At 40.3% G+C, this 23,266-nt stretch overlaps 1 protein-coding gene across 41 annotated transcripts in view; it reads right to left on the minus strand.

Moving 5' to 3' along the window:
- Window positions 1-7,670: 7,670 nt before the first annotated feature.
- The window catches only part of LOC124137577 (sorbin and SH3 domain-containing protein 1-like), a 182,325-nt gene continuing 166,729 nt past the window's right edge, over window positions 7,671-23,266 (minus strand). For 36 of the 41 annotated variants that reach the window (XM_048400956.1, XM_048400951.1, XM_048400949.1 and 33 more), the window contains 9 exons: window positions 22,954-23,226; window positions 21,161-21,261; window positions 18,486-18,571; window positions 17,699-17,863; window positions 15,501-15,726; window positions 14,926-15,100; window positions 12,027-12,378; window positions 11,371-11,537; window positions 7,671-10,830 (listed from right to left, as the gene is read on the minus strand). In XM_048400956.1, the coding sequence (XP_048256913.1) occupies window positions 10,829-10,830; window positions 11,371-11,537; window positions 12,027-12,378; window positions 14,926-15,100; window positions 15,501-15,726; window positions 17,699-17,863; window positions 18,486-18,571; window positions 21,161-21,261; window positions 22,954-23,226 (1,547 nt within the window). In that variant the 3' untranslated portion in view covers window positions 7,671-10,828. The remainder of the gene's footprint in view (window positions 10,831-11,370; window positions 11,538-12,026; window positions 12,379-14,925; window positions 15,101-15,500; window positions 15,727-17,698; window positions 17,864-18,485; window positions 18,572-21,160; window positions 21,262-22,953; window positions 23,227-23,266) is intronic. The other 5 variants (XM_048400950.1, XM_048400947.1, XM_046504194.2 and 2 more) reach the window with 2 other exon arrangements.

Genomic DNA, 23,266 nt, shown 5'->3' on the forward strand with positions numbered 1-23,266 from the left:
TCTTGTCGAATGTTGTTAATGAATATGGACAATGTGTTGTTGGCGCCATTGCTGCATTCGAGTGTGTTACGGCCTGTCAACTTAATGTGAGAGGACCGAGTGAGTTAAGCGCCCTATTGAACAGTATTCCAGTAATATCACGGCGTGTCAGCTTAAAGTCCGAGGAAAGCCCGAGGTGATGCAGGCATGAGTCGTTTACCACTTTGGTGAAACCCACGAGCACGGGTATGGAGCTGACAAACCTAGAAACATAATCGGGTCGAACCGGGATTCAAAACCCACACTCATAAGTTTCTGACGGGTCCAAGAGACGCAACTCTGTACAGAGAATTGCGACGCCTCAGACGACCGTCGTGACCCCTAAAGTGAGAGGAAGGGCAGTTGGTCAGTCAAGCGGTTTCAGAGTTTGCACGTTACACAAAAGGCCCGGGTTCGATGCCCAATATGGGTACACTCTGTGACGCTCTTTTCTGGGGCTGGAATACTTCTAATTGCGGCGTAAAATCAAACCCACTGTAAGAGGAAAGGAGGTCGTAGATGTTTGCTAGGCTGCTGGAAAATTGGTGAGGTTTGGAACCCCGACCCGAGGATCTTGACTCCGAGTCAAAATAAAAATGTATGCTTGTTTAACGCCGCAAAAACACAATATTCCAGCTACATGATGGCGGTCTGTAAAATTAATAATCGTGTCTGGACTAGACAAACCAGTGATTGATATTATGAGCAACGCCCAACACGGTCTGGGTACGATGCCACACAACCAACCAAGTGACAGAGCCTGACCATCCGATCCATTCAGTCGCCTCTTACAACAAGCATAGGTATCTATCCCATAATCACCCGGGACAATAAAAGCGAATCTCTAATAAACGCACAGTCGAGTAAAACAGAAAATAATCTATCCCCATTAGGAAAACCCATTAAACAGTCCCTAGTTTACGGTAACGAAAATGCAGATTGTGTCAGTGAGACGTAGGAGGTCAAACTTTGGGTAAGTGAGTGAGTTTGAATCTACACCGCTATTGGACAGTATTCCAGTTATATCACGACGAGCCAGCTTGATGTGGGAGGAAATCTTGTAGTGATTTATGTCTGAGGCGTTTACCGTTTTGGGGAAACGCACGAACACGGTATGGTGCTGACAAACCAAGAACTGCAGTCAAGGCGGATCTGGGATTCGAACCCATGAATTGATCATAGATTTCTTGCAAGCCTAAGGGACGCAACTCTGCACAGCGACATAGCCCGCCTAAGACGATTGGGTTTCCCGTGCGCGCCTACGTTAAACTTTTGAAATTGAAGAAGTTCAGAACCTTATAACATAATTAACACACAAACACATTTGACATATATTCAGTGGACGTGTGTACCAGTTTGTCTTTAACGCCAATGCAAGCAGAAGACGTCTCAGTGATTATGACGTTGGTAAAAATGACGTTACAGACAATACTCACGCTTGATAGTGAATAGTCCTGGCCATTACTTGAAGACGAACACAGATTTATACTCAATCTCATTAAAATCACTAAGATCTGATTTTTAAGAAGCTGGAACTCAATACGAGACAAAAGTTACATATTATGATAATATGATGGTGCAGTAGAATGTGGCCTCAAACGAGGAGATGATGTAATATATAGCCCCAGTTGACGACACGACCAAACCAAGTTCGGTTTTAAGGTTACGTCAATGGTAATGCTGATGCGATATTACATTTTAACTACTACTAATAAATACTAATAAATATTGTTGTCTCATTCAGACAGATTGAAGGTGCATTAGTATTTCGTCACTACATGCATCAACTCATGACACATTCTGGTAATCAACGGGATACTGGTCATATCCATTACAGAGAATGGAATTTACAGTATATTCATGCACCTTTCAATATTCCAGCTATATGACGGTGGTCTGTAAATAATCGAGACTGGTCCAGAATATCCAGTGATTGACATCATGAGCATCGATCTACGCAATTAGGATACGATGACATGCATCAGCCAAGTCAGCGAGCCTGACCACCCGATGCCATAGGCTGGTGATGACCTGTCCTCGGAATACACACTGAGATAAAACAACATACACCCAACCCCGTCATTTCTACTCATTCTAGGACGGTGGTGTAGCCTTGTGGATAAGAGTTGTCAGTCATGTCGAAGGCCCGTATTTGTGATTTTAGTTTGGGGTGGGTAGGAAATAGGAAGAAAATAAAGTTCGACTCGGCTACCCAATTTCTTGTGATGAAAAACAAGAATGTGTAAAACTATATATTTGGCCATAGTTAAGTTACGGCAGTAGTTTAATGTTGAGCTGAGGGCAATAAAACGATGTATTGTTCAGCTTCGCATTATGCATATCCACGTCTCGGTGTTGTATGAAAGGGTTCACTTGTCATTTTGAGCAGTTTTACAAGAGAAGGGAGGCTACTCTAATTTATTATGTGAATTCAGTGATGGCACAGCAAAAGAAGCGCCTTCAAAATCATCAATTCCTAGGCGTTCGACCTGGTTCTAAAATGTTCGACTGTTTCGGTGGAATTAAGCCACATAAGAAAGTTACTGTGTCCCATTCAGACTCAAAAGGTTTTTTTTATTAATACACTTTTTCATGCTTAATTCGTTTTCGCATTATAAATGTAGTTTTTTTGCCAAGAGACAAAGAAGCTGGCGTTCTTGATGATGAATACATTTCGTCGTTCGCATCATATATTACATGTATGTTTATATAAAAAATGAATATTATCCATACACTAATCCCCCTAATTATCCATACACTAATCCCACTAATTATATCCCTAACCCAGTTTAACTTTTCGTACCTAACAATAACAATTCCCAGGTAAACATGTATGTATATATATACCGAGTAACTCATTCACACACACACACACACATTGGAGTATGAACCTTCATAGAGTGAGGGCCAAAACAATGTTTGGCCCTCACTCTATGTAGGTTCATACTCCAATGAACTCACACAAAGTGAAAGTCAGTTCTTATAATTTTTTCATCACAATTTCTTACCTCAAAGGATGTAGGCCAAGATCTAAACACAATTTTATTTAGTACGTGTGACTTCATGTTTACACTGACCGCCATACAACAACCAGCTATATTGCTCTCAAACAGAGAGGTGACATGAGCGTATGGATGCATAACTTGCTCTTCAGAAACATCTTAGACAACACATTTGTTCAGATGATATTACCATTAGATGAGAAAGGTCTGTAAAGAACTACCTCGGTAAGTCAGTCACAATGACAGTGCGTCGTAATACATATACCGTATTCGACGTAATTAGCGCCCAGGTCGCTCTCAAAATAAGAAATATGGGGCTCTTCATAGAATATTATTTTGGTAATAATTTTTTAATTTGAAGTTTACACGATATACGGCTTTTCCATTGGACGAGAGAGCGGTCACATGACCGTGAAATTGACGTTCATAAGTGTATGAACGACACAATTTGACGTTCATACGTTTTTCACGAGACCGTGTTCTTGAAATGACGTAAACACTGACGGACTACTTCCACATTCCTGGGGAAACCCCTGGGAATTCCCTAGCACGAAAACACACATAAGCGTTCTTTCTGTAGTGATCATTTAGAACCTTTATTCTTGGTTTCAGCGTTTCAGTATACATTGAGAAATATCAGAGAGCGTGACTGCATGATTGTTCACGAATATCCTCGCTGCGGCCTATCCTAATGAACAAACGATGAAATGCACATCTAAACTATCGTAGTGTGGACTCGATCCGTGTCTAGGCTGACATTGACCGTCTCCAGCAATCTATGAATTTACCTTAGTGTCTGTTTGACGCATCTTTATTCACCTTTCAATGATCTGCCAGTTGATCAATGATGACTAACACATGTAACCGCCACACGTTCATTAACAACTTCTGAAATCTCTCCCGTCACGTTTATCGTGTCGGCCATTTTGACGTCATGTACTTGATGTAAATGTATTACGACGCGCTGTCATTGTGACTGACTTACTGAGGTAGTTCTTTACAGACCTTTCTCATCTAATGAGGATATGATCTGAACACACGTGCTGCTTAAGATGTTTCTGAAGAGCAAGTTGTGCATCCATACGCCCATGTCACCTCTCTTTTTGAGGAACTATTTTACTCCGCGATATAGCTGGTTGTTGTATGGCTGTCAGTGTCAGTGTCACACGTACTAAATAAAATTGTGTTTAGATCTTGGCCTAAATCCTTTGAGGTAAGAAATTGTGATATAAAAATTATAAGAATTGACTTTCACTTTGTGTGAGTTCATTGGAGTATGAACCTTCATAGAGTGAGGGCCAAACATTGTATGAACGTCGTCGCAAGCTCCGACGTTCATACAGTTTGGCCCTCACTCTATGAAGGTTCATACTCCAATGAACTCACACAAAGTGAAGGTCAATTCTTAATTTAAAAAAACAGTTGAAAGATAAATTTCGTTGTTTATGCCGTCAACCTGAAATGTTTATGTACGACAGATATATTTTTCAAAATTAAATGCCATAATTAAGGTTGCATATAACACACAAGTGCGTATTATACGCGAATAAATAAGTCTTGTGTACAATCATCAATCGGAAGGGGATTGTTCACTAGCCAATATCTAAGCAAATGTCGCCGTGTGCGCGTATTAGAGCGGGGCGCTTATTAGGTCGAATACGGTACATCAAAGTACAAGACGTCAAAATGGCTGACACGATAAACGTGACGGGAGAGATTTCCGAAGTTGTTTATGAACCTGCTGCGGTTACATGTGTAAGTCATCATTGATCAACTGGCCGATCATTAAAAGGTGATTAAAGATGCATCTAACAGACACTAAGGTAAATTAATAGATTGCTGGAGACGGTCACTGACAGCCTAGACACGGATCGAGTCGATACTACGATAGTTTGGATGTGTATTTCTTCGTTTGCTCATTAGGATGGGCCGTAGCGAGGATATTCGTGAACAATCATGCAGTCAAGCTCTCTGACTTTTCTCAATGCATACTGAAACGCTGAGACCAAGATTAAAGGTTCTAAAAGATCCAGGAATGTGGAAGTAGTCCGCCAGTGTTTACGTCATTTCAAGAACACTGTCTCGTGAAAAACGTATGAACTCATTCACACACAGAAAACGTTTACCTCCCTCTCCACATGGCAATGCTTTTTCCAAAACCAATCTTTAATACATCTACATCGGTAAGTACAGGGATTAGCAGAAAAGCTTTGTGCAAAGTCTCCGCTCTGACACGTGCGTGAAATTCCTTCATAAAGTCTACTCAAGCAATCATTGTCATTCAAGCCCTCATAAAATATTGACAGACACGGGTGAATGCCTCATCGTGTGGTGGAACGGTCATAAATTGAGAGGAGAAAATGTAAGTCACCGATAAGCTAACCAGTAATCTTTTGTACCCCAATTAAATGGACTATTGATTGGACTCGGACTGCCATAATGAACCCAATAGCTTCCTCAATGAAATGATACTACCTGGTAGCAATGTTGGACTTTACTTGATGCTAACATTTGAGTGAATGAGGTTGATTTTACTCTGCTTTTGAGGTAAATGTGTGAGCCATTACTCTTGTGGGTGATACAAATAAGGGCTCCCACATTTTCCTCATATAGGAGTCATACCATTTTCATACATTGCTTTAACCCTAGGCCACCAAACTCCATAAACATCTTTGCTACATAAATCTGAAATCATGCTAGGCGTAACATGACACCAGATAGCTACTTTCTATTTTGGTTAAACTTTGTGTTTTTATGTCATGTGTGTGGTGTATATTTAATATTGTATTATGATGCATTATAACGCCTTGTTCCAGATTCTGCATTTACCAGCATATGTTATGTATGACATATGGTGATGAAAGTTTTTATCACTGACAAAACAAAATGCGTACAGCATGTTTCATTATCTAAATTCAGTGTGACATGGGTAACTGGGTGTCATAGTGCCCTGAGGACGTGGATTGTTGCTCATGCTATAAACAAGTTTTCTTGGCTGAAGCCCACCCATTTACAGCTGCAATTATAAGGCTGAAATATTGCTGACTGCCTAGGGCCTTGTAAAACATTAACTATTCCCTTGAGTATCCATTGTGCCAATTAGTCCTTGATACCCTACTTCATCCTGGTCCCAGTCCAAGAAACTCCCTAACTCAGGTGTTTGTTTGTTTGTTTGTTTGTTTGTTTGTTTGTTGTTTAACGCCGCACTCAGCAATATTCCAGCTATATGACCGCGGTCTGTAAATAATCGAGTCTGGACCAGACAATCCAGTGATTGACATCCTGAGCATCGATCCACGCAGTCGGGATAAGATGACATGCATGAACTAAGTCAGCAAGCTTCATTTAGGTGAAATGGGGTTTAACATGGCCTCCAAGATTAAATAACGATGTGCATGCATGTGTGTGGGGCTGCTTGTAATAGTGTGGACTTCTGTTTGACATGTAGTCTTAGCCCAGAGTGTCATGCTGCAGTTAACATGGACATCCCATTTACATTACACTGACTCTGATAAGTACTTGCTGTCTCCCCTTAATCCCTGTACCAGGCAGGGCAACACCTAGTACAATCTTTTAACAAATCTTGGTATGATGCACTTGGGTTCAAACCACCACCGACCGTCCACTCTCAACACAGACGCTCAATCCACGAGACCACAGAAGTGGTTCCCTACAGGAAAGAAACATACTACGCTTTCAGTGTTAAATTCAGTTAAATTATCTGTTGATTTAACAGCGCTGTATTAAATTTGGATATATTGAGAGGTAAATTGATCACGGACAAATCTACACTTACGCTGAAATCACTTTGTGAATTGGAGCCCACTTCCCAGTTTCATTTCTCACACCCACTTCCAATCTCCTGCTAACATCACCATTTGGGGTGGGGTTGGGAGGGCTGTTTGTTGTTAAACGCCGCACTCAGTAATATTCATACTATGAAAGGGCAGCCTGTATATACCCAATCTGGATCCATCTTCCCGAGGCAAGGGAGTTAACTGACTAAAAAAGTCCAGTTTCCACCCTTGCCTGCTGGAATTTCCAGGCTCGATTGTAGTGCCACCAGTGGCAATTACGAGTTATGACCCTTCTATGCATCTCCTATTGACCAATCACATTCCACCTCTTATATCACTTGCATTGCCCTCAAATAAAATGGCGGCAGCCAGTCAAGACGATCTGATCGATAATCAAGATCCATATTGTAATAAAACGGGTCTTAACTCGCGAAGTGCATGATTAAAAACATGAAAATATTTGCAAAATATCCGTCAACGCCCTGTTGGCGGTCCACATGCTTTGCAAATCCTGCTGTCAACTGAAATCTGCACAGTGAAATCCATGTTGTTTGTATACAAACCTGGATGTCTGGTTTGATTCGAGATTTTGATTGGACTATGCTTAGACCTGTCATTCCAGCCAACATGTAACTCCGGAACTTCAGCCTAGTTCGGCAGGGATGGAAACTGGACTTTCATAGTCAGTTCATGCCCTTGCCTCGGGAAGATGATCTGGATCAGTGACTGACATCTAAAGTGTTGTGGTGTACGTTAAGTATTCAAGCAGGATGAATGCTCAGCGAACTCCAGCACGGACATTCTGGGCACGAACTCGTGACAGCACTTCCAAACAGTAAAAACAAACACATGATCACCTTCTAGCAACACTTTAATTTCTCATGCACCAACATATGTAAAATGAGTGATAACCAAACAAAATACCCTAGATATTGTCTAAAACTCATAACAGGTCACAACTGAGAGGAGTTATTAATGGTTGCCAGGGTAACAGGGAAATAAGGGCACAACAAACAACCAAAGATTAAAATATTTAAATGGTCAGAGAAATGCTAAAAACTTTGGATTCCGAGTTTGCAGGTTAAGCTGGAACAGATGATGTTGATTGCAGATTCTACAATGGAAAATGTCTATGGGGTAATATGATAATGTCTACCGAAATGCATCACATCGGATTGAACTAAGGCATTTCATCACGATAATCAGTGAAGTACATACTGGGCTATTTCTGTTGAATCAAAATCTGGCTAGTGCATGCTATTGTCATGAGATAAATTCATGTTATTAAACTCAATTGACAAAAAAAATGAAAAAATTTGTTGCAGTAGATGTTGTTCAGTGGCACATCCGCTGCAGCAGAGATAACATGGACGCTACGCAGACACCTAAACAGAACACTGGCTAGGCATGTGTCCGCTGAAGATGGCCGGTAGGGAGGGTTTTTTTCAACCTGTATAATGCATAGATGAGTTATTGTAGGGACGTATGCCATCACTATGTAACCGGGGTCACACCACTAGATCACGGGAAAGTGGAAAGGTCAAACTCAACGTTAATCGCCTGACTGAAAGTAGAACCACAAAAAGTAAACAATGTTGCATCATGGTTTGGACCAATATCAGATTTTAAAGGCACAGTGACAATTTATTAAATCAAATTGCTTGAATATGGACGAATATTTTCTTACGTCTGCATGTTTTGAAAAGAAATTCAAACTTTGAGAAAACATCTAAAGACAAATTCTTTTTCCAATAGGTCTTCAGATTCTTTGTTATGGAAGACATCTAGCAATGCGAATTCCAGCAGATATAGTTTCCCTATATACGAATACTTAAACACTCTAAGGGTCAATTTAAACTTAGAAACAGAGTACAGGGTTCTACAATACAATCTAACTATACAACTCTAGATTACTCAAATTCCTTACAACATACAACAAACATCTTCAGGGATTGGTTGATACAGTAGAATTGATATTAGTAAACATATACACCGTTATGATTATACATCCTGTTATAAAATCCTTTTCTTCAACTTACATTTTTTAATACAAAGATAAAATGTGTTTACATTGATTTTAGAATTTAGGACAGGTAAGTAAAGTACCTTAAAACCATATTGTTTATTAAGTATCCTCACCCTGAAGGTTTTTGCCGTAACCATAGAAACAAAACAAACAAAACCTGCAGAGGGTAACCTCTGGGTCGGGTCATTGGAGGATTATAAATAAATATGAACACATATTAAAATGTCTGTATTCACAAGAACTAGCACCATGTTTGAAAATCAATTCTGCCAAACCTAATTCGTTCTCCATAAACACAAGCATCGTATTTCATATAATAACTATAATCTGTATCTAATTTATAATAATGACTTCATTAATTATGAGTATGAACATTATCCAATGACGGACAATATTCACACTTTTTATAATTTCACATAAACACAGTTTAGTTGGCAAATATTCTCAGTTTTTAGTAGTATATCAAATTATTAATAAATATAATCAATAAACTTTGTCTCCAATTCACAAATAACAACAACTCAACAAGTCACCTCTAGCCTAATTTTTGACTTCGTTCCTTTCAAAAATCATACATACATAAATTATCTGCTATGTATATTAATCATCATAAGCCATCACGGACACAAACTGGTTCTAATCGTAAAAAGCACAACACAATAACTCACAACACAAAGTATGGTAACCATGGTAACAATTTCTCAACATGCAAAATTATGCAAGGATAATCTGCCCTTTTATGAAAGGCACATTTTTAAAATTTTTATTCTGCGGAGGACCATCGTATAAAACTCTTGCAACATTAAAATGAATATTTAAAAGAGAAAATTCCAAAACCTTGGTGGCTTTGCATAGTTCTCAAATTTAGGTTATAATGACCATAGTTTTGAAAGTATCGTTTAGAAATGACTGACAGTTATATTCATACAACATTGGTGAATGCAGACTCTATAAGCCCATTAGGTTAACACAGTGCACATTAAAATGCTGGCCAGTCTGAGAGAATGTTCAAGCAACCGGTCATGGTTCATGTGCACTATATTCAGGCCTGTATGCGTAGATGGACCGAAGCTTGTGTGCCTATTGGGGACAGGTGCTTGTTCTGTTACTATGACTGCCACTGTTAGACTGACATATATGTACATTCCTTGTCTACAGTATCACAGAGGAATCTTGGAGGGAGGCAACCAACCACCCTGATGCTTTCAGCTAATTCTTGTACAGATCCTTTCCATATCTACAGTACACTTGACATGTTTCATACCAATATGTCTTGCATCATTGTTCACTGCCTCTACGGATCCTGAGGAGAAGCCATACTGCCTCTACTGATCCTGTGAAGGAGGCACACTGCCCCTACGGATCCTGCGGAGGAGGCACACTGCCTCTTCGGATCCTGCGGAGGAGGCATACTGCCTCTACGGATCCTGAGGAGGGGGCATACTGATCTAGGAACTATAACACTGTTTGCTTTTACACTTGAACACAAGCACATTGTCCTCCCTCTTGTTCCAAACTACATCCATCCTTGGTATACAGGGAGATTCACGATCCATATTCAAGGGGAGATAACTCTCACAGGAAATGCTCCATGCCATGAAACAGATCTTTTTCCTTGAGTATTTTGTATGATATGATTGTAGACAAAACAGCTCGTATTTCTTCAATATCCTGTTTGTTCACTTATGGCTTTGAAACAAGAACGTTACGTTTTCTAGCACTATCAAGCCTGTCCTCTGGTGCCATTTCTCCCTTGCATGACCACAGCAAGCGTAAGCAGTATGTTGCTCATATTTCCAGCTTGGTATCACTATGCACACTATACCACACATCGCCACAGCACTCACAGACAGACAGATGCAAGTCAGGATATATATATACATGTAGCTATGCTGCTGCAGTGACAAGCCGTCATGGACGATGATGATACTGACGATGATTCGATGTGATTGTACAGCAGACACTCCAGTGGCAGATGCCATTATTCCTGAAAGATAACACCGAAAAATAATAAATATCTTTCCAACCAAGTCTGTTGATGGATTTTAATAATAAAATAACAAAGTGGGTCAGTGTGGGAAAGAAGGAGTGAGAGATTGAGATTTTACGCCGCTTTTAGCAATATTCCAGCGATATCACGGCAGGGGACACCAGAAAGGGCTTCACACATTGTACCCATGTCGGGAATCGAACCCGGGTCTTCAGCGTGAAGAGTGAACACTTTAACCACGAGGCTACCCAACCGCCCCAAGTGTGGGAAAGAAGCATGCCTAACCTTTGATATGTATAAGCAAGCATTCCTTCTTTCCATTTTTTCTTTATTCACCAAACAGCCTAAAACTTTTTCAAAACTTACTTTTATTTTTACCCTAAATCGTGGTTTTTTTTTTGATGCAACAAAAAAAATAGAGACCTAACAGGCCTCCTAACATTTCCTATATTCTGTACACATCTATCTATCTAACATATCAAATTGTACATTGAAGTTTTGTGAGATGATGATATATGATATGGAGCAAGTACTTACATATTTGCTGTACATAATTGCCAGGGAAAGTACCGAACTGTCCTGTCCTAGTGGAGGTGCCCACGTACCAGCCGTCGTCACACTTTTCACTGACATACACCTCGTCACCTTCATCCAGTTCTAACTCATCCTCATTCTGGGGCCAGTATGCATAGAGGGCACGGTACCTGCAGAGTCATATTGTCTCATAAAGGTGGCAAGTAATATCAAATTAAATAGCAGAGAACCTATCTCTTTGTTCAATCATTAAATGTCTGATGCCTAAACTGGATATTGAAGCTTCTATCAGCTGATCTATAACATGAAAAGTCTGGAAGTTGTACAAAATGACATATACTTGTTAATGGAAGTATTAAGATTAATGAAAGACTTAATTTATAATATTTGTTGGTTGTGAAAATACATATTGTTGGAAATTTTGTGATGTTCATGGTGCTTTTTAGGTCTTTTTAGGTGTTTACAAAGGCTAACAGTACCAACTAAAAAGCCTTGAAAATGACAGTTGAAAGCCTTGGAAAGCCTTGAAATATAGTGTTCCTGTACGAACCTTAAAACAGAGTAATGTTAGAATTATTGTGTCATAACAGAGCAGATATTCAAAAATACATGAAAACAAAAAGAAGAGATTTTGTTACTTAAGCACTACACTATCCTACCTTTTAATGGCAAGGTCATCATCAGACACTTTGCTCTTTATGGTGAAGTCATGATTACTGAGTGGGTTGCGATCGGATTGCGATGGTGCTCCATATCGAGGCATGGTGCTTGATGGCGACACCTGCTTCCGACCAATAGTAGGGCTTTGCTGGACGCTGCGAGGCAATGACCGGAAATCCTGGTCAAGCATTGGTGAGAGCTGACTGGACTGAGATCGGGGCCCTCCCGGGCTGGGTTGGCGATACCCGTACGATAGGGTGGGGGAGCGCTGGGCAAACGCACTTGGGGACGGCTGAGGGGGTGGCGTTGGTGCAGCGTCGTAACTCACTGGGGACAACATCTCAGGGGTACCTGAACATCAATTCAATAATGCATAATTCATACACAGCATGCATTATTTAATAGTTCGTATCTCACAACATACACTCATCGTCATTATTGAGGGGTCACACAGATAATAAGGGATAAATGTATTAAAACATTTTTACCAAGAGTGTAGTTAAGTTGTATCTGGAATTAATCCTATTATAACCACAATGACTGTTACTTGTCATGCACTGCATGTGCATGGGCTGAACCACTGCGTTCAATATATGAACCACTGCGTTCAGCCATGCTATGGGTAGCTTTTTCCATCACCTACAATCTTGCACTTTCATCGTTTTTAATAGTCGTCCATTTTTCCAGTTTCATAAAAGCATCCAATCAGAGTGACAAAGGCATAAAACAACATGTTCTTCAACCGTTAATCACATCGTCAACATACCCAGACCCAGCTCCATGTTTGACACCCAACAAGGTGACCCTCCATAAATGATGCTGAGTATAGTTCCTTCGCAACATGTATATCAACAATGAATATATAAAATGAACCGCTCGTGTGTTTTCAAATGATTCAGTATAACAAAAACTGGGTATAACAAGGGATAACAAAAATATTAATATAACAAAGCTATGGAAGGTACACTATACTGTTGTAGGCAACATTAATAAGCACTGGCAGTAGTACACGAGTATAACTTTGTATGAAAGCATTGATGAGAATTGGTAGAATGAAAGCTTCACAAAAGCAACACTGGACATGAATGTACAATTGTAAAATCACAACATGGCTCAGTACCGCCCACAACACAAATACCCCGAATGAATGTCTACAAGAACAGTGATGAAGTCTTTGAAAGGCATTTAGAAGTGATACACATAAGGAAGAGAATTTATGGATGTCAACTTCTTTATTATGAGGAACACAACATTTCAGAGTGTATACTTACTCCTTCATAAGGTAAAGGAGTAAGTATATACTCCAAAACGATGTCTTCCTCATAATAAAGAAGTTGACATCCAGAAGAAGGAGTAAGTATATACTCCAAAACATTCTCCCACATAATAAAGAAGTTGACTTCCATAGATTCTCTTCCTTATAAAGAGTGATGGCCATGATGCATACATCAGAGGAATGAAAGACAGGAAAAAGAAACTACTCTGTTTGAAGTAACCTTCAGGGGGGCTCCCTCTGTGAGGCTTGGTGATGCCATAGCATGTGGTTTAAGCTTTAATCATGTGTAAATGAGTGAGTGAGTTGGGTTTAACGCCGCTTTTAACAGTATTCCAGTTATATCATGGCGTGTCAGCTTAATGTGGGAGGAAAGCCCGAAGTGATGCAGGTCTCAGACGTTTACCACTTCGGTGAAACCCACGAGCACCGGTATGGCGCTGACAAACCTAGAAACATAATCGGGGAGAACCAGGATTCGAACCCACAATCATAGGTTTCTGGCGTGCCCAAGGGACGCAACTCTACACAGCGAATCGCGGCGCCTTAGACAACAGGGCCACCCGTGGCCCCCATGTGAAAATGAGACGCATTTTCACGAAATATATATTTACATTGACCAAGATCATTATCTCCTGTTGATTCACCTGGAGCAATACTATGTAGTTTAAAACTGTGTATTGTATACAAGATAGCAATTTTTCCTGACACTTGTACCCAAGAGTGGAGGATGAGCATTATACACATGCCCATTTATTATGAAACCTCTCCAACCACGAAAAGTACCATCTTCCCGAGGCAAGGGAGTAAACTGACCATAAAAGTCCAGTTTCCACCCTTTGAGAACAAGGCTTGAATTATGGAGTTATATTTTGGCTGGACTAATGAGTCCAATAGTCCAATCCAAATCGCGTAAACTGCCATGCAGACTTCGGTCGACTGCGGGATTTGCAAAGCATGTGACTGCCAACTCAGCTTCAAAAGATATTTTCCAAATCATTTTTATGTTCTCAATCAAGGTGCTCACGTGATTTGATGCACTTGGCAAAGTAAGACCCCTTTTATCACACTATAGATTTTGATTATTGATCAGATCTTTTTGACTGGGTACTGCCATTTTGTTTGAATCAAATGCAAGTGATATAGGAGGTGGAATCTGATAATCTGATAAGTTAATAGGAGAGACATAGAAGGGACATAATATTTCGTAATAGCCACTGGTGGCGCTACAATCGAGCCCAGAAATTCCAATCTAGTACGGCAAAGGTGGAATCTGGACTTTTACAGTCAGTTAACTCCCTTTCCTCAGGAAGATGCAAAAGTATACAATAGTGCATAAAACTTACACATTTTGACTTTACAAATTCTGAACAAAATACCCAGAACTTTGTTTGCAATTTGTAACATATATCCCATTAAACTGTTTCACTCTCAGTGATAACCATATATCTGCCTCATGTGCCGCCATGCATGGACTCCTCAGCAGTAACAGCAGCGTTGTCAGCGATGATGAAGTACAGTGTTGCACACAGAACACAACATCTACTGTAGGCACACAGTCAACAAGGGAATAGGACTGCACTCACTCGGAGAGAAGTGCATGCTTAAAGTAACCAATAGCTGACCTCGACGTGTACCTGTCATGGGGGTGGTGATCACTGATGGAGCTGGAGTCACCATGGGAGTCGATGGCTCTCGGATTACGTCCACATACGACACGGGGAAGATCCCTTGACGAGTTCCAATCTTTCCTTCGTACCAATTCTCATCAATTCTTCGTAGTAGGACAACAAATTCTCCCTGAAATTTGAATTTTAAACATATTTATATGACAAAATAAGAAACAAAAAACAAAATCTCATTTTAACTTATGTATTTTTAAAAATCGAACATATTTAAAAATTATGTTCATGACATTTGTGCAGTGAAAGTGTTCTTTTATTCCTTTTTGCCAAATCAGTGAAAAAACTTCATATCATGCTACAGTGAGAGAGTGAGTGAGTAAGTATGGTTTTACGCCGCTTTTCGCAATATTCCAACAATATCACAGCAGGGGACACCACAAATGGGCTTCACACATTGAACCCATGTCGGGATTCGAACCCGGGTCTTCAGTGTGACAAGCGAACGCTTTTAACCACTAGGCAATCCGACTGCCCCAAATTAATATTATGCTTAAACAAAAGAGTGAAGGCTGGACCTTGCGCAGAGACAGTTCTACTGAGGTATGGGCAGTGAAGTTGTATCTGGTCTGTCCTTGTCCTTCTGCTTGCATGGCAGCCATCTTGGCAGCCTCGATAGAAGTCATGACCTCTACATAGTTCATGGGGAAGATTCCCACCCTCCCATGTCTCTCCCCCTCCAACCAGTTTTTGTCAATCTGGCGGATCAGGTACACTGTGTCCCCCTTCCGCAACGACAGCTCTCTGCAAAAACAAGATGCAAGTTGCTTTCATCAAAGTGTCAAGAATCTGTCATATGACGGTGTCTCCCAGACCAAAACTTGTGGAATGTTCTTTCTTTTTTATTCCACATTTTTATCCTGTCATATTTTATTAATGTGACCATGTGACATATAATAAAACAAGTTCTTTTTTTCTTTCTTTTTTTAATTATTATTATTGTTGTTGTTGTTGTTGTTGTTGTTATTGTCCCGTCTTGGTAGGACATATGGACCTCCACAGAAAATGTAAAAAAATGAAACATACATTCAGACAACCTTAGTAATTATTTCTCCTTTGAATTATTCCTTGTTGCCAATTGTTTCTAATTTATCAATTTAGTGTGTGGAACGCTGTAGATGTAACTATCTACGTTCAGAAAACAAAAGGTACTGACATGCCTATATTTCAAAGAGTTATCTCCCTTGGACTGGAAGAATCAGTTTACTTCGGACAACCAGACATTCGAGTGGAACAGGCACAAGGATGGCATGTAAACACACCATTAAGTTGGCATGAGTTCTTTGTCCTGATCTGTCTTGATCTGTGCAGCACTGTCATGTACAGCTTACCACCAAAACACCTTGGTGGTTCCCCTATTTCAGGCATGGGGACCTCAGTAATAGAAATACACCAAGATGCAACTTATCTATTACCGAAGGTTCAATGGTTTCTTGAAGAATGTCATTACATACATTCATATACGATACTGATTCAATTAAATGTTTTCAGAAATGTTAAGTACAGTTTTGGGCCCCATTCCTCAAAGCGATCTCAGTGCTAAGGTGATCGTAAGTCCCATACTTAACATAGGCTTATGGTCATCTCAGCCCTAAGATCGCTTTGAGGAATGGGGCCCAGATCATATTTATGAATACTCATAGTTGCATAATCTAGAGACGTATACCAATAGCTTACTGATACATATATCATGGTGATATCACAAGAAATATGTAGTAAGTCCACATTCCTCCAATTCCTAGATGGCTACTGACAGAGTGAGTGAGTGAGTATGGTTTTACGCCGCTTTTAGCAATATTCCAGCAATATCACGGCCGGGGACACCAGAAATGGGCTTCACACATTGTACCCATGTCAGGAATCGAACCCGGGTCTTCGGCGTGATGAGCGAACGCTTTAACCACTAGGCTACCCAACCGCCCCTTACTGACAGAGAATGTGATGTCTCTCACCAGAAAGGGTCAGTCAGAATCACATGGAATAACTCACTGACTGGAATATGAACTATTGGAAGAATATGTTTTGATTTAAATCTGCCTAAATACCATAAAACATTAGTTGATCATTAAAAAAGGTACTGACTGCCTCCAAAACTATAATACACTTGTACACTCCACCTGTCTTAGTCCACTAACACTAACAAACATTCTCCTGTGAACACCTTGTTTTGAGGCAGTTGGCATTCTTCATGCAACGGAAGAATTCATTTCCATTGAACAGGGTTCTGTGATTCCGTGTGACGCGGTTCAAGTGTTCATGCTCAACGTTATTAATCAATGCACCACATCGAGGGTAGTCCTGCACCATGACCGTGGAACTTATATATTTTATGTAAAAAAAATAATCTAGAAATGCATACAAAAGCAAGTCTAGCCAGTCTGAAATCAGCATAGGGAAATTCTTTTTATTTTTAGAGTCAAGAAGGATATTGTGTAATATAAGATTTCAGAGACTAAATGTTGGTCTACATCGAGGAGTATACGAGGAAACATTCCGACCCTACTGTGTTTATCGACTGCGTGGATCATATGTATCCAAGTGTTCAAGTGTCAGATTGCAAATTTTTTTGGAAATTTGTTCAGCAGTAATTATTATAGCAGCAATTCATACATGACCAACCTAGAAACAAGTCTGATGTTTGACAGCCCTTACGGTGCCAGCCATGTTAACTTGGGGAAGTTGGTCACTAACTACGACATATGTGAAGACAACTGACCTTGGGTTCTGGGCTGTGAAGTTGTAGAGCACCTTGCCCTTGCCCTGTATCTGGAAGCCTCGCCTCTTCTCTGGCGGAACACTGGGGGAGGGGATGGAGCTGGGACCACCCCCTAGTGACTCTTCACTGTAGCGGTCCAGTGGGATAGGGGACTTCTGACTAGGGCTGTGGAAGACAAACAGTTAGATATGAGGGGAGGGCCTGGTGTTTCCCCAGAAGATCCGGGGTAGAATAGGTCTTCAGCAACCCATGCTTGCCGTAAAAGGCAACTTTGCTTTTCGTAAGAGGCGACTAAAGGGATAGGGTGGTCAGGCTCTCTGACTTGGTTGATGCATGTCATCGATCCCAATCACTGGATTGTCTGGTCCAGACTGGATTATTTACAGACCGCCGTCATATAGCTGGAATATTGCTGAGTGCGGCGTTAAACAACAAACCAACCAACCAAAATCTAACATTTTAATCTAAGAACCCTGTAAAATAATACCTTGTTACATTAGGGTCACGAAAGGGACCCTTATTTCCATGCATTATTTAGACTGCAAATTGACTGCCTACATTACATACAACAAAGGAGCTTGGATATGCCCCACAAAATGAACATTTCAACCCTAAACAAGTACTCCTCCCTGTCTATGGCTGTCTGAGAAGTCAACAAATGATTGTTATAGCTTTCAATAAATGAAAAAATGAAATCATTGGAGATGACATGTAGATTCGTAGAAATCCTTATGAGGAGTTTGTCAGAAGTTGTCTCTAAACACAGAAAATACAAAAAGCATCTCACGTGAAGAAATCTGAATGCTTCCTGGCTTCCATATCAGCAGCTTCTTGTCGTATCTTCCTCTGTCTCTCCTCGTCATACAGCTGCTCCTGTAACATAACATGGAAACTTTGTGCTACTTCATGGGTGCACTGTGATACAACCAGCATGAATATGTGGAATATGACATCATATCTCCCACTACATTCTTGCTGTATCACTTTATCACCCAGCCTATCACCCAGCTGCCTCTGTCACACTCACAATATAACAGTGTTATCAAACCTAAGCTATACATTGACATACAGAACACATTGGCTTTTATAAACACGAACGAATGTGAAGGCGAGAAGGACTTTAGGTTGCTAATAGCAATAGTCCAGCAATATCATAGAAGGTGACAGCAGAGTTGGGTTTCACAAAATGAACCCATGTGGGGAATCAACCTGGGTCTTTGGCAACAAGCAAACATTTTTACCAGTAGGCTAATCCCAGCTGTCCTTAAACAGGAATAATCTCAGGCGGTTTGCAGCTACAGGAAGTTTGAATCAGTTTATGATCTAGATCACACTAACAATAAAAGTTTCCCTGAAGATACATGGAGGCAATGTCTGAATTTCACGCAGTGTACTAAATATGGCATCCTGACCTACACTGAATAGTGTCAAAAGTAGAGGTAGACCCCTTTGACACAGTTGCCTGAAGACTTCATTACACCCAATGCATATTAACTAAACAAAGAAAGTTACCGGTAAAGATCATGATTTTTTGGGGGGGGTACGTTTTAAGAAATTTTGAACTTCACTACAAAAAAATACAGGTATCCCCAAAACCATTCATGACTCCTAACTTATTGTTGTTCAGAATATATCATATCAAGTTGGAGAGTAGTATTATCACTATGTCACTTCTGAGGTGAGGTGAAATGGGGTTTAACGTCGCGTCCAAGATTATTGCACTTATATAGCGACGTGCATGCACGTGTGTGTGTGTGTGTGGCTGCTTGTACTAGTCCGGACTGATGCCAATTAATAGTCCTAGCACACTGAGATACCATGCCGCAGTTTAACATGAATACCCCACTCAGACACAGTATACTGACTCCGAGCCAACCAGTCCTTGTTTTAGCCCCTTAATGCCAAGCGCCAGGCAGGGTAACACCAAGTACCATCTTTTAACGTCTCTTGATATGACGCGGATGGGGATCGAACCCCGGACCTTCTGCTCTCCGGGCAGACGCTCTACCACTTGACCACGGAGGAAGTCCTGTCACTTCTGAACTGAGGATGTATGTAGGCCTCCAGAATATACAAGTAATTGCCTGGCAGCTGTTGATAAAGTGAGTGACAGGTTGTAATCTGTGCACTTAGTGACCAGTTTTATCCTTGATTTAATGTAAAAGCATGTCCAAACATCCAAACATACATATTCTAGTCATTAAAAAGGGGGGGGGGGGGGGGGGGGGGGGGAGCTCAAAAAGCTCATCTCTGTACATCACAACGGAGAAGATCCAGGGTAGAATAGGCCTTCAGCAAACCATGCTTGCTGTAAAAGAAGACTGCTTGTCGTAAGAGGCGACTAACAGAATCGGTTGTCAGGCTCACTGACTTGGTTCATGCATGTCATTGATCCCAATTGCATGGATCGATGCTCATGATTTCAATCACCGGATTGTCTGGTCCAGACTCGATTATTTACACACCGCCGTCATATAGCTGGAATATTGCTGAGTGCGGCGTTAAACAACAAACAAACACACAAAAAAACAACCATGGCGCATATCAGAACAAGACCGACATGATACATACTGTGGAATCTTAGGCTATCATGATTCTGCCACCTTAAATAAGATGCTGATAATTGTGACAAACAACTATAATAAGTCTATACATTCACTAGTTTGCAATACAGAGTAAGTTTACTTACTGGGGTCTTATGCATCCCTACAAGCAGCAGATCCCAAGGATGAATGTGAGCATGCAACACTGTAACGCAATGTGCTGCATGTCCGGTGTCGCACATGTGGACCCGGCCTGCAGTGTCTAACCTGATTCACCATCACCTAACCTTACATCATGGGGCAGACCACCCACTGCCAGTGACTTAACCCCTCCTACACTGGATCATTGGGTGGTCACAGAGTCACTGCAGCATGCAGGTGCTTGAGTATATATGGTAAGAGGTGGTTAATGCTAAATAGCACAAGGTTCAGTAAGGGCTACCATTGCAGATGATTGATCACGACTTCTGAAAACTGTTTGGAATTACTACTAAACAGGAGACACTTTTGTACACATTTTGTTCTGAAATTAGTAAAGTGACTGACTGACTGACTGACTGACTGACTCCATAAGGCAATAAAACGTTTTAAAATAATAATTTTCTGATGTTATATTTGAATCATGATGTATAAACAGTTTTTTTCAGGGCATTCAAAACAATTTCACTTTGTTACAAAATCTGGTTTAAATATTAGTTCTGTTAATGTAATGATTGTCCAGACCTTACCAGAAGGATTATGTTTTCTTCCTCAACTATGTCGCCATGTTTGCTACCAAGTTTGATTACATAATTTTTAATTTCGACTTTCTCCTGAGAACAAAAGGCGAGAAGTCTGGTGAAGGAGTCATTTAAAAATTAGCTTTTGATAAGAAACACTTCTCTTCCTGGCCTAAAGAAGGTGGAAAGGAATGTCATACCAGTCTCCTCTTGCGGTATGCCTCGTCTTCTTGCCTTCTCCTTCTGTCTTTCTCAGAGACGGGCTGTGCTCTTTTGACTTCTGTCGTCTGGTGGCGGAAAGCTGAAAGAAACAGATTGAAAAAAAGATTGAAAAAGACTGAAAAAGACAGACAATAATGCTCATGTTTCCAGGTTAATATTCAAATCAAACTTCATCAACATCTAAATTTTTCAAAATTGTTATATTATTAAAACTTAGTACTGAAGCAAACATTAATTTTTATTTTTTCACTGAACACTTTCATGCAGGAAAGTTTGACAAAAGTAGAATAAAAATTTACAAGAAATCATAATGGATGGTATAAAGCAGGAGAACAAATGACGGCAGGAAAATTGTGAGAAAGAAGCGAAATCAAAGCTGCATGTTGCAAAAGCACTGGAATATATTTAGAAACTTCTTCAGACTGTGGGACAAGTTCTCTAAAACTATATAAAGACAGAGTTAAAAAACTTAGCCAAATACCTTTAGAATGAATGATACTAGCCTGGCTTCTTGCCAGATCTATATCTACTCTAATTTGAAGGACAGTTAAGATTCCCAAAAAAAGTTCTACAACTGGTTTATGTGGGCTACGTCCCAAATAACGTACATCCTAGCCGCTGCTGACACCAAGCGGTGCCTCTGTGAGAAGGCACTGCATGGAGCTAGCTCATGATACAATGTGAGACTTGTTAGCTGCTACTACAATGGATGCCCTTATGTCCTCGCATTGTTGTCATAACATAAGTTACACTGTAAGCAGACTCTGTTTAATGTATTTACTTCAATTCTCTTTTTCTGTTCTGACACACAATACAAATATTGGATTTTGGATTTTGATAAATACCAAGTATTTCAGAGTCACAGGAAGCTTTTATTTTCTTGCTTTTTTTAGATGTCAAGGCACATTTGTTTCTGCAAAAGCTTACTGCTTAAAAAACACAAACCAAAAACAAAACATTAACATTTCAATTTGTTGATATAACTTTCAATACATACATTTTGTAAACGTTTTTGAAACAGGTCTCACTAAACCAGTATAGCCGGTACCTGACATTTAGAAAAATTAATTTACTTTATATCTATCTAAAAATAAGTGATGGGTTACTTCGTCCACTTGTGAAATGTTAGTTAACAGTACATGCAGAACAAATTAAATCTCAGCACATTTGATGCGATGAGTGAGTTAGTGAGTTTTACACCACTTCTAGAAATATTCCAACAATATCACGGCAGGGGACACCAGAAATGGGCTTCACACATTGTACCCATGTGGGGAATCGAACCCTGGCGTGACAGCGAACGCTTGAACCACTAGGCTACCCACCGCCCCTTGATGCGATGACAAATCATACAGACAATATGAGTTTGAATAAAGATTGAAGTTGTCAGTTGGATCCCTGATGATGCAAAGTGTTAACATACCAATGATGATATACACGAAACCTGTATTATCATAAAGCCCCCCACTACCTATTTTTTCTCCATTAGTTGATTAAGCTTCTACTTCTCACAACATGCAAACCTTAAGCTACAGATATTTTACCATCATTATCATGATTACAGAACTACATACGGATCTTTCTTCATCATAATGGCTAGTACAATTAAGTGTTATCAAAGCAGCATTAGCAAATCAAATGAGCACGCAAAAAAGCTTGTTGGGAATGTTATGTTAGCTTCTGTGGGAGTTATTGGTTCTGCTTGACCAAAGCAAACTAGAGCAGCGATTAAAGGTTTCTAGAATATATCTGCGATACATGTAGTGTATACCTCCATTCTGATTCACTTTTGTTGAGGGCGGACTTTTAAGTCCAAGCTGCTCAACAGCCGATAAGTTGCTGCGAGGAGTTCGCAGCTTGACTTTGGGGATAATAGACGATTTGTTATTTCTTGCCGGGGGACTCGGCACATTTGAGGGTGTGTTAGGTTTAAAGCTCTGATTGGTCGATTCACTGGGCTGCAGATGATCATTGGGCGAAAGCTGACTATTCTCGTGACTACGAGAAGTAAACGACTCGTTGGGTTCGGATGGCTCGGTTTTTTCTAAAATTCATGCAGAGGAAGGAAAAGAAAGAGAATGTCA

The sequence above is a fragment of the Haliotis rufescens genome, unplaced genomic scaffold (assembly GCF_023055435.1).
Source record: "Haliotis rufescens isolate VD_foot unplaced genomic scaffold, xgHalRufe1.0.p SCAF_20, whole genome shotgun sequence".
Lineage (NCBI taxonomy): Eukaryota > Metazoa > Mollusca > Gastropoda > Lepetellida > Haliotidae > Haliotis > Haliotis rufescens.